Source organism: Procambarus clarkii, chromosome 20 (assembly GCF_040958095.1).
Source record: "Procambarus clarkii isolate CNS0578487 chromosome 20, FALCON_Pclarkii_2.0, whole genome shotgun sequence".
Lineage (NCBI taxonomy): Eukaryota > Metazoa > Arthropoda > Malacostraca > Decapoda > Cambaridae > Procambarus > Procambarus clarkii.
Window position 1 is genome coordinate 36,070,786 of NC_091169.1, and position 17,438 is coordinate 36,088,223.

General features: G+C 35.6%; 1 protein-coding gene across 1 annotated transcript in view; it reads left to right on the forward strand.

Annotated features, from left to right (window-relative positions):
* Trs20 (TRAPP subunit 20) overlaps positions 1 to 17,438 on the forward strand; it is a 34,606-nt gene that overhangs the window by 12,908 nt on the left and 4,260 nt on the right. The window contains exons 2-4 of the mRNA XM_045737839.2: positions 8,446 to 8,557; positions 14,907 to 15,025; positions 15,971 to 16,085. Coding sequence (XP_045593795.1) covers positions 8,462 to 8,557; positions 14,907 to 15,025; positions 15,971 to 16,085 — 330 coding nt within the window. The 5' untranslated portion in view covers positions 8,446 to 8,461. The remainder of the gene's footprint in view (positions 1 to 8,445; positions 8,558 to 14,906; positions 15,026 to 15,970; positions 16,086 to 17,438) is intronic.

Sequence of the window (17,438 nt, forward strand, 5' to 3'; positions counted from 1 at the left end):
ATTTTATTATACCTGTATTTAATTTTGAACTTTGTCATTGTTCTGAAGCCTTCTACAGAATCTTTAAGTGCATTTCACTTTTCGATCACTCTATTTCCAAAGCAAGTGCTTTCTTAGTTTTTTTATACTTCTCAATTTTTTTAACATAAATTAGTGTCCTATGGTTTTATCAGTGGCAAATTGCAAGATATCTTCTCTGTTCTTCTCTGCTCCTGGTATTATATAGGTGGTTTACATCTTTCCCATGTCAGTCTTTGTGCATGGGTAGAACTTTCGTTGTTATTATGTGAGCTCGTAAGCCTCATCTCTGGCACCTATCTTATTTGTTCTATATTATTCATGTTTTTTTTTTTATAATTAATGTAGGTACTACATTGTTGTAGCATATTTCAGTTTTATAGTTATTCCTAAACTCTGCTCTACATTTAATTTTTCCAATTTCTTTCCACAATGCTTATAATTGCCTTGGCGTCTGTGATGGCTCTGTTCAATTTACAGTATTTTTATAGGTTAGCTTTCTTGCAAGGGCAAACTAACCTCCACTTGGTAGTGCAGGGCCAAGAACAGTATTTGAGCCAACCCAGAATATAAAGCCGTAGTTTCCTCATTTGGCTGGTTATCTGTGTAACCCGTCCTTTCGATTGCCACTCCATCAAAAATGATGTAGTTTTGTGTAGGCAGAAACATCAAAACCAATGCAACCCATCAAATCTACTGTATCTGATAATCATTAGGCCATATTATGATTGATCCATATTTTGATTTTAATTAACTTAAACCACAGCAATTTTTTATGTTGGGGTTGATAGCTTAACAAATGTAGTGTTCAGGAAGTCAGATTGATCTGCGAAAAAGTTAGTTTTTGTAACTAGCCCATGCGGCTATGATTATCATCTAGAAGTTAATGTAGACTAAATTAGAAACTACAGTTGGACTCCATTGGAAAAGACCCTGTATTATTGTGCAATAACTAAAGAATTATTGTACAATAACTAGGTATGCTAGGAGGATTCCATCCTGGAAACATTCCCCCTTATTTATTTATTTATTTATATATATATATATATATATATATATATATATATATATATATATATATATATATATATATATATATATATATATATATATATAATATATGTTGTACCTAGTAGCCAGAATGCAGTACTCGGCCTACTATGCAAGGCCCGATTTGCCTAATAAGCCAAGTTTTCCTGAATTTATATATTTTTCTAATTTTTTTCTTACAAAATCATAAAGCTGTCCATTTCATTATGTATGCATTAATTTGTTTGAATTTGAGTTCAAACTCGCGTAGATATATGACCGAACCTAACCTAAACTAACATAACAAAGTCAATAATTTATTTTCTTGTTATAATATAGTAATAATAATTTAAATAAACTAACTGGAAACAATTTACTGTAAATAAAGAAAATAATTCGGCCTATTAGGCAAATCGGGCAGGCTGAGAAGTGCATTCTGGGTACTAGGTACGACATTATATATATATACACTATATATATATATATATATACATATAAAAAACACAGACACAGTGTATACTGTGTATTTATTTATTTATTTATTTAAACAAAAATCCCTCTGGACACACATCTTATCCGGCTGAGCATGGTTACATTCCAAAAAATGTGAAATATAAGTTATATAAATTTTGTAATTAAAAAAATTAGCTGTTTCTGAGAAATTTATTCTGTAATTTGCACAAATACAGTAACAATTTTTAACCAATAGATGGCTAAGATTGTAAATGCTGCAGAAAAGTTTCTACCTTGAGCAAAACCCTACAACAACAAAAGGGGTCCAGAACCAATTTATACATTAGAATTGGGCTCTACTAATTCCTTTCAGGACATTGAACCTAGAAATATTGGGTTCCTAGTCCAGTATGATGATTACTTTGCCATGCTGTACCCATTCTGTATTTGATTAACCTTGCTGGCTAATCTTTCTATATATGGTAGGTATTTTCTTTTAAGATTATCATAATTATTTGAAAATATGATAACTAGAATATGTTGTGTACACTTTGCCAAATTCCAGAGGGAAGTTATGTTCTGCTATAGCAAATCTTTGCTGATAATATACAGTATTGTATTTTAGTATGCTCACCCAGCATTGTGGTGCAGGCTAGTGTTTACTCATGTTCTCCTCCCTGTCAGGAATTATGATCTTTTGAATAATTTTTGTCTTGAGGAGTTTCATGCTAACATCATCCACTCATTGAGCTCTGATGATATATTGGTCTCTTCATAGTCATTTTTCTTGTTGAGCTGATTTGCAGGGATGGAGGGGGGGGGGGGGGTGATTGTGTCATCCTACAGTGGTTCTTGTTCAGTTACATGTACAGGTATTTGATACCCGAGATTTAGTCTCTCTTATACTTTACTCACTGTACCTGTTGATGTTGTTCTTAGAAGGCATAATAACAACTGTTATAATTGACAGTACTGGTAATTCAGATTTCTTAAAATAATTGCTGCATAATTATACAAATACAATAGGTAGTACAGTATGTATTTTTTCCTAGCTAATGGTAACCTTTTTTCAATTTATACAAAAGTTATGCAATTCAAATTTTCCTGCCAGTTTTATTTAATTTATTTCAATTAATTAGCCTACAAGACAACAAATATTCAAACTTTGAAGTAAAAGTGATAACCAGGTATTTATTGTATCAGTTAATGTCTTTGTTCTGTTTTCCAGGCTTGGTGCCTTCTTTTCGTAATTACTGTCCTGTACTTTTGTTCTGTTTAGGATGCTTTTTGACCAATTGCTGATTTAGTACTGGAGAACCTAAGGCTTCTAGGTTTTGTGCAGCTAGAGCATTGTTGATTCTCTAATCTGCTAACACTAGAACACCATTGCATAGGTACATAATTAGTGATGATTTTAAAGTGATAAGATAGTTTTTGCTTGCGGGGATAATGACGGAGTGAAGCCACTAGTTACCTGTAGTAGGTTACAAATTATTGCTGTGTGAAGTGCCTTCAAATTTTAAATTAAATTCTAGTTTATTAACTCTTTCACTGCTGCAATCGCTGTTTGCGATTATCTCGTGTGTGCAAATCACCACGTGTGATTTTTTCCCATTTGATTTAACAAAGGAATTTCAGGTACACCACAGTGTAATACTTCTAAATAGTTGAGCAGTCCAAGGGTTAAAAAATGGCTGTTTTAGCATACACTGTAGGCCTATATGGAAAAGCTATCTCTGGAAGCACTAGGTTAATGGCACTACAGTACTTCATTAAATACTAAATAACTACTGTACAATATAAGCCTGTATCATACATCTTATTTTTGCATATTTAAGATTCTGTTTTATATGCCATGTCTGCTGAAGTGACATTGTGCACTTGCCATGCTGATGGATATAGTTTTTGGCATTTTGGGAATAAAAATTAGTGTAATTTTGCATTTTAACTGAGGGACATGGTGCTACATATAACTATAATTTCGTAAACAAAAAAAGTTTTAATTATCTTCTGCTTTTGTACCTGATGCCTCATGATTTGTCTGCAGTGTCCTTTAGGGCAGTCACCAAGCTGCATGATCTGTCCTGATTTTAGTGATAAACAGTAAATTATGATTGTTGTTGTTCTCATTTTTTCAATTATTTTTTAAGCAAAACATAATCATTTTGTGGGTTATGAGTTAGCTGCATATGTGTACAGTATCTGCATATGATGGTAAATATTGGTTAAGCTGTTTTGAGTACACTGCATTTCATTGCAATATTATGGATTTCTCGTATTTACCAACATCACCACGTTACGACACATGATACATTTCCTCACTACCGATAACATTGAGGAAAGCCCGAGAACTTGTAGACAATCTAACAAGTGTTAGTTGTTTGCAAATCTTTATTACTACTGTATATCATTTTGAATTAAAACTGTGGCCTATTGTGCCATATTTTTTCTACTATTACCATGTTAAGAGGGAGGAGGCCGATACGATATAAATGAATATTTTGTCATACTGGTACTGTACTAGAGACTCTACTGTCAAGTTGTGCTATTGGGTTGTAACAGTTTGTTTTTTCATTGTACTGTGCTATATTTGAGGGATGTGAACATTGTTTTGGTGTATTGTATTTATATTATTCCAAGTGTAATATTTATTTCTCATTGATGAGATGTGCATCTGGAACTGGCCTTAGGATTGACAGAATGCATTGACAGTGCCTCATTTGTTACCTCAGGAGAGTGTCGCACGTTCCTGCAAAGTATCAAAAATAACACCAAGTAATGTTTTATTATTAAAGGAATGATAAAAGTACATTGTTTCAATATTTTCATCCTGCAAAAGAGTAAGATCATAATTTTTAAATGAAGGCCATTGGCTTATTATTAAGCATGAATTTTAATTGTAAACTTATTATGTATATAATGGCTTAGTGTATTGCTTTCTGAAGTAATGAAGGATAAATGAGAGATATTATTTGGCTCGATATTTAACCTATGACCTAAAGTGTTTAGGCTTTTACAAGTTGGTGGGGGATATGATACATATAATGATGGCATGAAGAATTTCAGTAATAAAATATCACAACCTTTTTTCATGGCAATTCTTAAAAAACCACATGTACAAGAAGATAACAAGCGTCTTAGTTTGTCATGCTAACTTTGTATGAAACAAGTCTGTGATTATGTATAAGTGGTCTTAGGTATGCACCTCTAGCCTCTCCTCATATCTCTTGTGTTTTTTCTTTTTGGAAGCCATTTAGTAGCATGTCTTCGTGCCCTTTCCAGTTTATTGATCTGCTTCTTGAGATATGGGCACCTACAACTGCTGCATATTCCAATTTCGGTCTCAACAGTAATAAACAATTACTTTAAATCACTTGTGCTGTCACGCCATAAGTACTGCTCGATACTCACTTTCCCCATCAAAGCAGGAGAGATTGCTGAAATAAAGGAACTACAGAGAACATATACGGCACACGTAGAAATGATAAAAGCAGCTAAATTATTGGGATCATCTCAAAGCTCTCCAAATGTACTCCCTAGAAAGGAGACATGAGAGGTATTAAATAATATACAGTACCTATGGAAAATACTGGCAGCCCAGGCCCCAAATCTACACAGTAAAATAACAATATTCTGAAGTGAACAATGTGGAAAGAAATGCAGAATAGAACCAGTGAAGAGCCTATGGCACATATCAGAGAACACTGTATAAACATCAGATCTAGGGTTATTCAACATAATCCCAGCAAGTATAAGAAATATTGCTGTAAGAAATGTGGATGTCTTCAAGTGAAAGTTGGAAAGTTTTCTTCAAGAAGTGCTGGACCAACTGGGCTGTGGTGGATATGTGGGCCTGTGGGCCACTCCAAACAATAGCCTGGTGGACCAAGCTCCCTCAAGTTGGGAAGTAGAAGTTCCCCAGCCCTGGACCAAGCTCCCCTAATTGGGGAGTAGAACAACTCTCAGAACCCCCATCCAGGTAGTACTATATAGCCATTGATACAGGTGGTTTCTCCATTATTTTCTTTATAAGAACTTTGTGGTGCCTTTCCCCAAAGCTGGATATTTTTATTGTAGAACTTTTTACAATTTGATATGCTTCACAGTACAGTAGTTACATTCCATGTGTGGATGCTTGTTTGATTTTGTAGTGGACTCTCAATTCTCTCATGGCTCCTATTCTCCCCTACTCATCCTTTGGTGATAGAACTTCAACACTGGGTGTACAGTACTGTACCTCTTTTTCAGATGTCACCCAGGTTTTGCTGGGTTCCAAGCAATGTTGGTGTTGCCACTGCTAAATACTGTAAACCGTTCATGCCTGCCCCATCCCACGATAAGTGAACTGTCATTCATAATACAATCTGCTACAGTTAGAGAGACAGTTAGCTACTATAAAACCCAACCACTTGGGTTGGACGGTAGAGCGACGTTCTCGCTTCATGCAGGTCAGCGCTCAATCCCTGACCGTCCAAGTGGTTGGGCACCATTCCTTTCCCCCGTCCCATCCCAAATCCTTATCCTGACCCCTTCCCAGCGCTATATACTATAGTTGCTATGGCTTGGCGCTTTCTCCCTGATAATTCCCTTGCCTAGCTACTATAAATTACAAATTATGTGCTTTCAAATGTGACCCATTTCTGCAACTTTTTGCATGTCACTGAAATAGGACATGGGAAATAACTCGGGATCAAGTTATATTCTGAATTGGCTTCACAAACACAAGATTAACTCATAGTCACCTTACTATCAAAACTACACTGTTCTGCTAACAGTCACTAACCTCCTTGTAGAATGTTGCAATGTTTAAGATTGTAAATCTCTTTTAATATGGTCATATCTGTCACTCGTACTTCGATAAAGTCCTTGATGAATATGATTCCTTTGACACCGATAGTCTTAAATCTTTTTGCTCTAACTTTGGGATCCTGAATATCTAGGAGCTCTTTAATATTCTGTAATAAACAGTACTATATAGCCATAATGTACTGGCTTAGTGCTTTCCTTTGAAAATCATTTTCTACTTGTCAAAGAAAGTGGGATTTTTCACCAGCTTATTTAAGCTTCAGAATCATCTATTAAAGGCACAAATAACACTACTGTACATAACTGGACAGCAATATGCTGTCTGGAGGTAAGATTTTTTACTTAATGAAAGTTTTCAAGCTGGAGCCTGACCTGCCATAAGGTCTAAATGGCCTAAGTGAAAAGATACCAACAAAGGAAACCCACTAAAATGGAAGTGACACAAGATGAGGTATAGTAAGAAGACGGCTAGAGGAACTGGATGGGATGAAATCCACAGTTCCAGACATGATTATACTGTGGATTCTAAAAGAGGCAGCAGGAACATTGTTGACTTCTTACTCTAGTATTCAACTCCTCACTGGAAAAAAGAAAGCCACTACACTATTAGAAAATGGCTAATGTGGCACCTATTTGCATAAAATAAGGGAAAGACTATGAACTACAGTACCAATATCACCAAAAAGCTCTCTGAAGTTTACTAGAGAAAATGATTAAAAAAAAGTCTTGAAGAATACTTTTAACAGGTAATTTTTTTTTTTACAAGAGTTTTTTTAAGAGTTTTACAAGATGATGATGATAATTAAATGAGTTGTTTGAGTAGATTACTGCAGCTTTGTTAGAAAGCATTTGACACTATCCCATAAGACCACTACGCTCGCTAGATGAGAAAACTGGTGCTTCTGGTCAAAGGCAAAGCTGGGGAATTTTTAACCCACATCAAACACTTTATGTAGGGCATACGTAAATCTGTGCATCTATGTATTTACGTATGTAGGTTAGCTTAGCATTTTAAAAGCACCGAATCACCTTCTGTGGTCGAGTGTTCAATAAACCCTTGAACTCTATGTTTAACATTTCTCTAACCCTGTCCATGGAGGACAGAAGAAAATGTATATATGCTGGTTAGCATTGTAAATGTGTGGCCACGTCTGTGGTAGAAAATAATATAAAAAAAAAAAAAAAAAAAAAAAAACATTTTTCTATGATTATTTTGTTGTGTGTTGAAAAGATATCTACCAGCACTAGTAGCAGTTGGGATAAACCAAGATTAGGAAGGAAAGGTATCTCAAGATGGAAGGGGAGAAAAAATGCAAAATTAATTGATGAAAGTGAGGATGTCTGAGAAGTGTCAAATGAGAGACAACTAGTGACAAGGGTTCAAAGTGAAAAATACTCAAGAAATTTAAGTATGAAGAGTTAAATTAGGCTCCTTGTAAATGGTTTATGTGGCACCATAGTGTGGTAGTTTGTAGTGTTTTGTATTGAATACAGGGGCAACAGTACTATTCTGTATACCAACATTTCTGGTACAGAAATTAACAAAGGGAAAAATAGGTCTTCTCAAAGGTAAGTATAACACTAATTTAAATTTTTTCCAAATTTTTATATTTTTACCCTGTTTTATCTTTAACCCGTGCACTGCGCACCTGTTTTAGGAAAAAACGTCACAGTGTAATTGTTAAGGACATATTTTTGTTGTTTTTGTAAATGTTCAAGTCAAAGTTAATGTCAAAATGTTTTCAAACTCAACTATTTTCATTTCAAAACACAAAGAGTGATGAAAATATTAAAAAAAAACATTAAAATATAGCCTAATTAAAAAAAAAACGGACAACTCATCGAAACAGCTTTTGTCGTTAGGCGCAGTGCAGTGGTTAAGTATGTTTGAAATTAATTTTGTACTTATATATCACTTAGATGTCTATACTGTATATGTATATGCAAAGATGTGTTTTATCATTTAGGTTAGGATTTTATATTATAAATAAATGCTGGTAATGAAAAATAGTGAAACTCAGTGAGCCAGAATTCTTGCTACAATGTAATGGGTCTGAACCAAGTTAGCTCGTTTTAAGCGTGGTGCCACTGTATACACATCATTACCATCATAAATATATAGATTTAATATATTTTCAGGAAGCTGGTGTTGATAATGGCAGTATCTGGGAACTACTACTTTGCTATCGTTGGTCACCATGACAACCCAGTGTTTGAGATGGAGTTTACCCCTGCCAATAAGGAGCCCAAGGTTAGGTACCTTATGCTGTGTTATCAGTTTTACATTTGTCCACCACCATAATTGGATTCAATTTCATTATTGTAAGTTCTATTTACAAATGTTAGAACATTTTTAATATCTGTTAGCATTTCCAACACCCAGGAGTAGAGTGCATGAGTGGTCTTTGTTCTTAATTCATAATCATGAATTCTGGGTTTGATCCCTTGGTGGGACAGAAAGGGTTGGACACATTTCCTTTTGTCTTAGACCTTTGTTCAGACCTTAGACCTTAGACCTAGCTGTAAATAGTTACCTGGAAGTTAGGCAACTGTTATGGATTGGATATGAGGAAAGGTCAGTAGATCGTCCTAGGATGGAGGCCTAAATACAGGCCTCCTGTTCCCTGACAGCACATTATAATCTTAGGGTGAGTTTTGATGTAATTACTGAAGTGTAATTCCCCACCACTCTGATTACACAGTACTGTACTAAATTAAATGACAAAATTATTAGGCTGTTTAAAGAATTAGCAAAAGTATCCTCTTCTCTATTCATTGGAAGGAAACAGTGAATCAAGACTAACTTTGCTCAAAAGTTTTCACCCGTATTCATTTGGCTCACTAAAATTAAAAGAGACTTATCTGTATTTTCTTTGCTAATTTCATGCATAGATTATCTTCATTTGTTCATTGACTAGTGAAAAAATTTGGAATCTTTTTCTGGTATGTATAAATTTATATAGTTGTATCAGTAGTCAAATGATTAACAAAATAGTTGTAAAAACAATATTTTAACAAAATTATTGTTGATAGTTTTCGGTATCTTTTAGTGCAATCTTATGAAAATCTCAGGTAATCTACTAACATGTCCATACCACCTAAGTGTGTTGCATTTCATCAACCTAACTACCATATAATTCATTCCCTCACCCTTTTCACTCATACCACATTTTTCATTTAACTCCCTCACTGATATATATATTCCATATATTGTACTCACCACTGGAAGTATTAATACTGTCTCATTTCTTAACTCCTATACAGTGTAAGGTACGGGATTGAAAGCCGTACCCTAAAGTATCGCTAACAACACCCGCTCTTACTTTCTTATAAATAATGGAAGTACAGGGGTCTATGAAGCAAAAGGCAACATGAAAAGCACTTGGAAAACTATCTCTAGTATCCTAGGAACTAAACAACACTCACATAACCAAATTAAACTCTACAAGGATGGGGGTATACCGTCAACTGACTTAGAAATGGCAAATGAATTTAATAGTTTCTTTTCATCGGTTGGTGCTAATCTTGCCAGTAAAATCCCACAGACTCAGACACATATTAACACATATCTCTCAGGCAGCTATCCAAACTCTCTTCTCCTTTCACCAATCAGCCCGGCAGATGTTGTGTCCATCATACATTCTCTAAAAACCAAGGCAGGGAACACCAGTGAAATTCCGTCCATTGTGTACAAGAGAGCCTCCCATGCCCTTGCCCCACCCATAGCACTACTGTTCAACAAATCTATAGAGTCTCACACCTTCCCTGATATCCTCAAAAAAGCAAGAGTAACGCCAGTCCATAAAGGAGGCAATCCGGCGGACATAAACAATTATAGACCAATATCAAATCTACCCATTCTATCAAAAATATTTGAAAAAATTATTTACAAACAGCTCTATTCCTACCTCGTAAAATTCGACATACTCAGCCCCTGCCAGTTTGGCTTCCGGTCCCAAAAGAGTACCAATGATGCAATCATTAGTCTCCTTGACATTATCTACTCAGCCCTTGACAAAAATGAGTTTCCGATTGGACTCTTCATTGACCTAAGAAAAGCCTTTGATACTGTTAATCACAACTACCTCTTACTTAAACTCCAGCATTATGGAATCCGAGGCCTTGCCCTTGACTACATCCGATCCTATCTTAGTGACAGACACCAATATGTAACCATCAATGATACAACTTCTTCCACTCTACCAATTACCGTTGGAGTGCCACAGGGCAGCATCTTAGGACCTCTTCTATTTCTTATATATATAAACGATCTGCCTAATGTCTCTAATATTCTCAAACCTATATTGTTTGCTGACGATACTACCCTTATCTACTCAAACCTCAACCCACATACACTAAATAATGTTGTGAATAATGAATTAAAAAAAGTCCACTTATGGATGTCAACAAACAAACTAACATTAAACATCGAAAAGACTTACTACATCTTATTTGGAAGCAAATCATCAAATGCAATTCAGCTACAGATAGACAACATTAACATCAGTAATAAAAATGATGGCAAGTTTCTTGGCCTATTCCTAGACAAGAGACTCAACTTCAGCACCCACATTCAACACATAACTAAGAAAGTCTCTAAGACAGTTGGTATACTCTCCAAAATCAGATATTATGTTCCTAACTCTGCTCTCCTCTCACTATATTATGCACTAATCTACCCCTATCTTAATTATGGTATCTGTGCATGGGGGTCTACCACTGCAAACCACCTTAAGCCCATCATCACACAGCAAAAATCTGCTATCAGAATAATAACTAACTCTGCTTTCAGACAACACTCAGCTCCCTTGTTTAAATCTCTAAACTTGCTAAATATTAACTCCCTCCACACATTCTCTTGTGTCAACTACATTTACAAAACCCTGTTCTTAAATGCAAACCATGCTCTGAAACTCTCCCTGGACAGATGTAATAGGACCCATTATCACCACACCAGAAATAAATATCTCTTTGATATCCCCAAACTTAAATCTGTGTAAACACTCTATGCAAATTAAGGGACCTAGTCTACGGAACTCACTCCCTAGTGAATTGAAAAACTGTAAAACTTTTGCCTTATTTAAAAGCAAAACCAAAAAGTACCTAACTTCATCTATTTAGTTTCCTACACTGAGCTTTAAATTTGCTCTGTACCTAGTGTTACCCAATCTCCTAATTTTTATGTAATATCAAACAACCTTATCATTGTGTTCATTGCTGTCTTCTTTTTATGTGCTAGCCATATGCTGTATTGTGACTACCAATTTTTGTCAACTACCATTCAAGCTGTCATTGCAATCAATCTTATATTGTTTCTGCTGTATTGTGCCTACCAATTTGTTTTCAACTACCATTTTAAGCTGTCATTGCAATCAATCATAGCTACCTATGTGCTTTAATATACTGTACCTATAATTTTCTCTCATCTTTTTTTTTCATTCCATGTAATCTGTTATCATGTTTTTGTCTATAAATTTTGCAAGTATTTACCTCCTTAAAATTTTCTTAGATTAAGGACCTGCCCGAAACGCTGCGCGTGCTAGTGGCTTTACAAGACTGTAATTACCATATTTGTATCCTCACATTCCTTATGTACATTCTTGTATATGCATAAATAAAATAAAATAAAATAAAATACAGTAATAATCACCAGTTCTAGCTACATGGGACAAGAAATACACCTTGGGGTACAATTTTACAAAAAAGTTTTTATTTAACAAATACCAGATTTCCTCACACTGATTAGAACAGGGAGGGGGGGGGGGGGGTGTACTTGAATCCACCACAGGATTGATACAGACAAGGAGGGGGAAGTTCCTTCTCCCTCTACAACCTGGGACTTAAGATCATTACTTTATTCCACTCCTCTTAGGTCACTACAAAAGACCTGGGTTTTAACAATACACTACTCTGACCACAATACACAAATGGATATACAAAATAAATGTGGATAACCCCCATGTGACACACAGCTGAGCACATACACCTGAATTAACAACACCCCACTCTCCCTACACACAGGGTTCCAAAATCCTTATTTCTGCAAATTCCTATCTCTAACTCATAAAGAAAAGGGGAAGCACCGCTATAAACATCTATAATACTGCACTTATCATATTTGTTGGAGACCATCCACAACACTGGTCTTATTCTCACTGCCTCTCTCTCCCAAGTGACAGATAGGGGCTTGCACATGTCTCTGCCTGCCTGGTTCCAATAATGTCTCCTCCCTATACATGTCATACACATTTCTCAGTGCTTCATTTATATGTCTTATAATGTTCCAGGCTGTTTTTCTACATTTAACAACACTGTTGTTTCTCTATATTTTCTTGCATTGAATCTGCTTTTTTTTAACCATTTTATCCCTTTTGTTTACATTGATTTTTAGATGACATTTTCCTGCTGAGATGATGCTCTGTGCATCTGAAAGGGGTCAGAGTTCCAGACTGTTTTTCAACATTTAACACTGCTATTTCTTCCTACACAAGGGTCTCTCTCTTACATAATTCCCCTTCCCGGGGGGGACAAGAAGAAAAGAAAAATTCATGTAAAATTTGAAGAGTTTACGTAAATTTTTGTAAAATTGTACCCCAAGGTGTATTTCTTGTCCCATGTAGTTAGAACTGGTGATTATTACTATATAGACCCCTGCACTTCCATTATTTATAAGAACGTAAGAGGTGTTGTTAGTGATACTGTACTTTAGGGTACTTTCTAGCACATTTCTTTAAATCTGATGTCTCTATTTACCTAACAACAAATATGTATCTGGGAGTTAGACAACAGTTTTGAGTTACATCCTGAGGAAGGTCAATAGTTGACCTAAGAAAACTTTAGTAAGGCTAACAGGCTTCCTGAAGGCTTCAGTAAGCCTAACAGGCTTCCTACAGTTGATTTATTGACAGTTGAGAGGTGGGCCAAAAGAGCAGAGCTCAACCCCCACAAGTACAATTAGGTGAATACAGCTGGGTGAATACATTGTCTCACTATGAATGATCTCTTGTTTTTCTTCTATTGTCACCTTCACAACTATTTTCTTAGGTTGAACTCTACCACTGACTTTCTTGGAACCCATGGCATGATATATAATAAAAACTTTTATGTTCAGAAACAAAAAAAAAAAGCACAAAAACAATGAAATTATTAAAAAGAATTCATGCACAGTTGTCTTTAGGCAGGAGATAATAGTAAACTGAAGCGTGCCATGCGCTCGGTCGGCCCATATGTGTATCAACAAACTTGAGCACTGAGGCAAACCTCGAGTATATAGTCAAATTTTTTGAAGAAATTGAGCTCGAGAACCAAAAAATTCGAAATTAGGTGCATTCGAAAACCGAGGTTCCACTGTATAAGAATTTTACTGAGCTGTCAATAAATGCCATTCTACCCCATAGATCTTTAAAATCTTTCACAATTCTTCATTTTGCTAGAAATATTTAAAAAACCATTATAAGACTAAAAATCTTATTTGCACTGCCCCTTCCCTACCAAAATCCACACTGTTCCTCACCAATCCTACATTCTGTTATCTTTCTTACTCTCTCAATTTGCACCCCTTGAATACATTTTTCCTTGGATGCTAGGTAAACTAATCCACCTGTAGTTTCCACATTCTTCCCTACTACAGTACCATTTACCATATACATAAACCAAAGTGGCTTTAGTCCAGTTATCTAGATACCTTACTCTCCTACAACACCATGTGGTATATATAATATTATAAAATATCTAATATTATGTTCACCATCATCTCACACCTGCCATTCTTTAGCATATCTACAGTTATTCCAACCATGTTAGGAGCCTTTTCCCCCCTCTTTAACATACTCATAGCGTCTCTAATTTCCAACTACAGTATCATCCTTTGTTCTACTTGTCGTCTTCTGCTGCCCCTCATTCATTCTGAAATATTTGTCCTTTATTTTTCACCAAGTGTAACTGATAGACTTGTAAAATATTCACTCTTCTTGGTACTGTTACACCATACATGTCTGTCAACAAAGTCCCACAACATCCCTCATTCTATTCACCTCTTTTCCCCGACCCCTATCATGTCAACCCTAAACCATTTTAACCATGTATTTATTGTATATTTTGCAATAAATCTGTTGGTTACACGGGATGAAAACTTAAAATGATAATTATAGTTATTATCATTTAAAATACAGTATTATCAAAAATTATAATAACACACAAAATACACTAACAAAACTAGTCACTCTTCTCCATTGAAAATATGCCAATGTATTTCATTCCATTAGGTGGCTGAGCTGGAAAACATTTCCTTTCCCAAGTTTTCTAGCCTGTGTTCAGTAAGCCTAGCACTTGTTTTGAGTGAATTGTGAATGATTTGTTTGTAAAGCAGTGTTCAAATACTGGATCAATCATTATACATTACCTTCCACTAAAGCTAGTTGAATGGATAAGCTATGAAAATCAGTTTTGTGCTCTTTCATTCCAGTTGCTATTATTATTATACTTCTGCTTGCAATTTTCAAAATTCTTGTATATGACCTTTAAAATAAAATAAACTTGTGATCTGGTTTATGCAAAAAAATTCTCTTAATACAGTATATTAAATAACGATAATATTGCAGAAGGAAGATCACAGGCATCTCAACCAATTCATTGCTCATGCAGCCCTGGATCTAGTGGACGAGAGCATGTGGACCACATCAAGCATGTATCTTAAACTGGTTGACAAGTTCAATGAATGGTAAGTTAAAATTAGGTGTACATTTTTGTTAAGAACATTGATATGCAGTATATGGCAATACAGTAATTTTATATTTGAATTTATTTAACCACTGCACTGCGCAAAGTGCCTTTAGGCGCTCAGAGAGTTGTGCTTTTTGTTTTTTAATTTGGCTATATTTTAATGTTTTTTAATGTTTTCATTACTATTTGTGTTTTGAAATGGAAATAGTTGACTTTGGAAACATTTTGACATTAAATTTACCTGAACATTTGTAAAAATAACAAAAATATGTCCTTGACAATTGCACCAAGACGTTTTTGCCGAAAATAGGTGAGCAGTGCAAGGGTTAAGGCCATATTATTAGTTACTCCCATTGGGGAGATATCTCATGGCTTTATCCCCTTTTTCTTATTTATTTTTATGCCAAAATCACTAAAGTTGTTCTGAGCAACTCCACACACTTTCTCCCTAAGGCAAGATCCTACTGACCCTTGTTAAGATCTGCCATAGTCCAGGCAGGTAAGCGTTCTGCACCAGAACTTTTCAAACCATTGATTGTTGATTATTAATCCCACAGCTCATGAAGGGTCACATTCTTACTTCTGTGTATTACAAAAATGGACTTTGCAAGCACAGTTCAAGCATTATAAGATTTTTCCTGGATTTTATACTGCTATGTCTAATTTCTGAGTAAGTACAGTAATGCAAAAATCAATAGCAATTGTCAACTCTGAGAATAGCTATGAATTATCATACACTCTACTTGTTACATTAAAAATGGTTGTGTTTACAGAAAGGCTTAAAATGCAATCATACACAATTAAGTAATCTAGATTGCATATGTGTAAGCAGTATGCTTTGATTACATGTTCTTTTAATATACTGAACCACTATGTTAATGTTTACCAGTATATTTAGATGGTTTCTTGTACAATTGAATTAATTACTTAATTTTTGTTTAAGGTATGTGTCTGCTTTTGTAACTGCCGGGAGGATAAGACTCATCTGTCTCCATGATGTGAAAAATGATGATGGAATTAAAAATTTCTTTATGGAAATGTATGAAACATATATAAAGGTAAGCAGCAATTTGGTGAATATTTTTTATTGGCTTTTCATATGCTATTCTTGTGCAAAGTGTCTGAAGGTACATTATTGGTAAGGATGATTTGCCTGAATGAAGTGACATGTATTATAATTGGCTAAAACTAATTGATATTATTTGCATGAACAAGCCCATTGAATGCTTTTTGAGCCAGGATCCCAGTGGTTCAGCCAGGACTCACGTCACCACCTGTGAGGCTCTCGTTAACTTTGTCTTCCCCTCTGTGACAAATACTTTGTAAATGATCTTGTAAAAAAATTTGAAGGAAGGAAGATGGTTATGAGTCTAACTCAAGCCACCATGAAGAGCTGTCCGATATTAGACAAAAAAATAAAAAACAGAACAGTACCATCAACACCCCCAGTAAACAATAATCAGATACACAGGAAATGCAGATTATTGATCCATTATTATTATTTAATTAGTTCACAAAAGTTACTTTGATCACCACCAGGTGATTGCACCCACACAATAAGGGTCAGTAAAACCAACAACCCTCAATTTATGACTGGTGTCCACTCCTTGCTCACCATGGCTTTACAGTGGCCACTCAAATAAGTTTTGCTGCCAGATTTGATCAAAGAGACTCTTACCTCAGCATATAGGGGCTGGGAAGTTCTAATTTGAATTTGCTTCACTATTATTTACAAATTGTTAATGTACCACTGACTATCTCTATTAATTATGAATGAGGTATCAAGATTACAACACATATCACACAGATCACAGATAGATTAACACACCAGCTAGCAATGAGAGTGGCTGCAGCTCCTCTGCTCTAACACAGGCACCTTCTCTCATCAATACTGCATCCCATTGAAGGAGGGGGGGGGGGGGAAAGGGGGGGGGGGTAGCAGCTCGGGTGTTCTGTTTCTTGCACCATCTATGGTACAGTGGTACTGTGACCATGCCACACATGGTCAAGGTTTGATTCCAGGATACCCACTCATTCTCCAAGGCTGAAGTATTTTCTCTAAGGCTGAGGTACTTGAGAAAAACTCCAACATTTCACCAATTGACATTCGAGAAGACAGAGATGGTGTTGACCTATTCTTCTCCAATGATGAGGACCTCGTTAAACGGCTTTCCACACCAACCAGGCCACTCTGCTAGTTGCCAACCTCATACTCACTCCACTATGAAACGACCCAGCAGATAGGACCATATTTGCCAAACGAATCAGCTCATGGATTACCGACCACAAAACTGGCGAGATTATCACCAGCATCAACACACCCAGAACTCTGTACTGACTGCAATGGCAGCTAAAATCATTACCAGCAATGACAAAACTCGTGACTGACACTGAAGGTGACCTTCAGCACG